Genomic DNA, 2,736 nt, shown 5'->3' on the forward strand with positions numbered 1-2,736 from the left:
GGACAGGAGACCCCCGGTGGACCTGCAGATCATCATGTCTGTAATTATCTGTTGTCAACTTCAGTCTGACTCCTAATGAAGTGAAAATTAAATGCAATTAATTTAAAATAATTTATATTAATTTTTTACACTTTTAGTAAAATAATAATTTTAATTTTGTTTTGTTTAATTTTCTTTCTGTCCTTTATTCATGTCTTTTAAATTTTTTGCATCCATGAGGACAAAAATTTAAACAGTTAATATTTTTATATTAAAAAGTCAGTTTTGTTGGAGCTGAACGACAAACTGAACATTTTACTGTTTTTTCCTCTTGAACCTGAAACACCTGATGCTCACAGATCTGATGTTTTAAACACAAAGTTTGGACACCAGCTGGTTCAGAAATGTTCAGAAGAAGACGTCCTGACTCTGCAGCAACGCTCCCACTGGTTCTGCTGTGGGTTTTCCACCTGCTCTGGGCTCTGACATCAGAGTCTGATAAAAACCTAAAAACAAAGTGAGTGGGTTCAAACTGCTGATGACGTCACCAGGGATTTTACCCAAATCACTTTTTCCAACATCAACAAACACTGACAGAAAAAATAAATGTAATGAAAGAATGTGGTTCCGGTTCTCCGTCTGAACAAACAAACAAACAAACAAACAAACAAACAAACAAACAAACAAACAAACAAACAAACAAACAAACAAACAAACAAACACTGCACGTGTCTTCCTCACCTTTTAATGAGTCTCAAACACAACATGACAGCTGAGCGTATTTACAGCTTGTTGTTTTAAACACACAGTTAGTGAGGTGTAGAAAAATAAAGCTTTAACAGATTTACATTAAATAAATCCTTCTTGGTCCAAACGACACAACAAGGTGCTGAAAACAAACAGGTTAAAACAAACAACTTCGTCAGTCAAAACTTTTATTTGTATTTCTTTAAACGTTATTTCTGATCAGGAATGTTTTATTAGAAATGAGATGAACGGATGTGTTTATTCCAGGAGCCAAAGCGCGTTCATGAGTTCTGGACGTGCGTCATGACGCACGGCTGCACAAAGGTTCTGGTCCGTGTTTGAGCCCGCAGCGTTCAGGTCCACAACAGTTCCCGGACCTGTGGACTCGGCTGCGCGACTCGCTGCTGACTCCGGACCTAGGAGCAGATCCCGGAGCCGGGCGGCCGCTCCAGCGCGGAGGAGCTGCCGGAGGAGGACGCCGAGGACACGGTGGAGGACTTCCGGTCCTTCTGCCTCAGGTGGATCTTAGTGTGTCGCTTCCGCTCGTCGCTGCGCGCGAACTTGCGGCCGCAGAAGTCGCAGGCGAACGGCTTCTCGCCCGTGTGCGTGCGGATGTGCGTGGTGAGGTGGTCGCTGCGGCTGAAGTTGCGCATGCAGATGCGGCACTGGAAGGGCTTGTGTCCGGTGTGGATGCGGATGTGTCGCGTGAGTTCGTCGGAGCGGGAGAACCTCCGGTCGCAGCCCTCGGCCGGACACGGGTACGGCCGCTCGTGGATGGGCGTTTTGCTGGGCCGGTTCGGGTACTTCCTCGGCCGCAGGATGGGCCTCAGGGGCAGGTTCTGCGGGCTGTAGGCTGAGGGGAGCCTCGGCTGCCCTGCCTCGGAGCCGCCGCCGCTGCCCGGACCCCCCAGCGTAAAGTTTCTGATAGTGTTCAGCGGGGTCAGAGGTGGGGGGACCCGGAACGTGTCCAGCGGGCACGGGACGAACGGCTTCCGGTCTTGGATGGCCGCCGTGTGCACGTCCCGCTGGCAGGCCGGCTGGAAGAAGCCCGAGTAGTCGGGGATGATGGGGAAGAGCCCCGGGGGGTCGGAACTGGGCTGCTTGGGGGAGGAGTAGGAGGGAGGCGGGTAGGAGGAGGGGGACAGGAACGCCGAGGGGTCCTGATACACCTCCCCGCAGCCGGAGGAGGAGTAGGGAGGCGGGGGGGAGTACAGGTGGTGGTGCTGGTGGTGGTGGTGGTCCATGTCTGCCTGGCTCTGCGCCGCCATGGTGCAGCTCAGACCTCCACTGGAGAAGTGATGAGGAGACCCGGATGAAGCCGGGGAGGAGGACGCTGAGGAGGAGGGAGGAGGAGGAGGAGGAGGAGGAGGTGGTTGGGCCACGTTAAAGATGCCTGAGACGATGTTGATGACCCCCTCGGGGTTCCAGTTCCCGGGATACTGGGAGTCGATGGAGAACTTCCCCATGTAGGTGAAGGTCTGGTTCCGATGGGAGGCGGGCTGGGAGAAGCCGCTGGAGTAGGAGGAGAGGTCCAGTGATCGTTTCTCTGCGCTCAGGTCGGCTCCCATCACGTCTGAGGAGCAAAACACAGCGAGTCAGCAAGTAGTCTGACCCCTGAAGACATCCTGCACCCACAGCTCCCACAGAACCCTCACCATCACAACCAGTTCCTCCTTTCAGGTCTACAACCTCAACCATCACAACCAGTTCCTCCTTTCAGCTCTACGACCTCAACCATCACAACCAGTTCCTCCTTTCAGGTCTACAACCATCACAACCAGTTCCTCCTTTCAGGTCTACAACCTCAACATCACAACCAGTTCCTCCTTTCAGGTCTACAACCATCACAACCAGTTCCTCCTTTCAGGTCTACAACCATCACAACCAGTTCCTCCTTTCAGCTCTACGACCTCAACCATCACAACCAGTTCCTCCTGCTGTGTTTCAGCTACAACCTGTTTTAAGTTCAGTCAGTTTTCCTGAAACAACAAAGGTCACTGACTGCAGCTG

The 2,736-nt window shown here is 51.7% G+C and overlaps 1 protein-coding gene across 1 annotated transcript; it reads right to left on the reverse strand.

The window, feature by feature from the left end:
• Positions 1-708: 708 nt before the first annotated feature.
• On the reverse strand, positions 709-2,302 carry LOC106534740 (early growth response protein 2b; the record flags this gene model as incomplete). The annotated part of the gene is given in 1 exon segment (XM_014031471.1): positions 709-2,302. A coding segment is annotated over 1 exon segment (1,160 nt), but the record flags the coding sequence as incomplete, so codon positions are not given.
• Between the last annotated feature and the right edge of the window lie 434 nt (positions 2,303-2,736).

Source organism: Austrofundulus limnaeus, unplaced genomic scaffold (assembly GCF_001266775.1).
Source record: "Austrofundulus limnaeus strain Quisiro unplaced genomic scaffold, Austrofundulus_limnaeus-1.0 Scaffold1257, whole genome shotgun sequence".
In the NCBI taxonomy this organism is placed as follows: domain Eukaryota; kingdom Metazoa; phylum Chordata; class Actinopteri; order Cyprinodontiformes; family Rivulidae; genus Austrofundulus; species Austrofundulus limnaeus.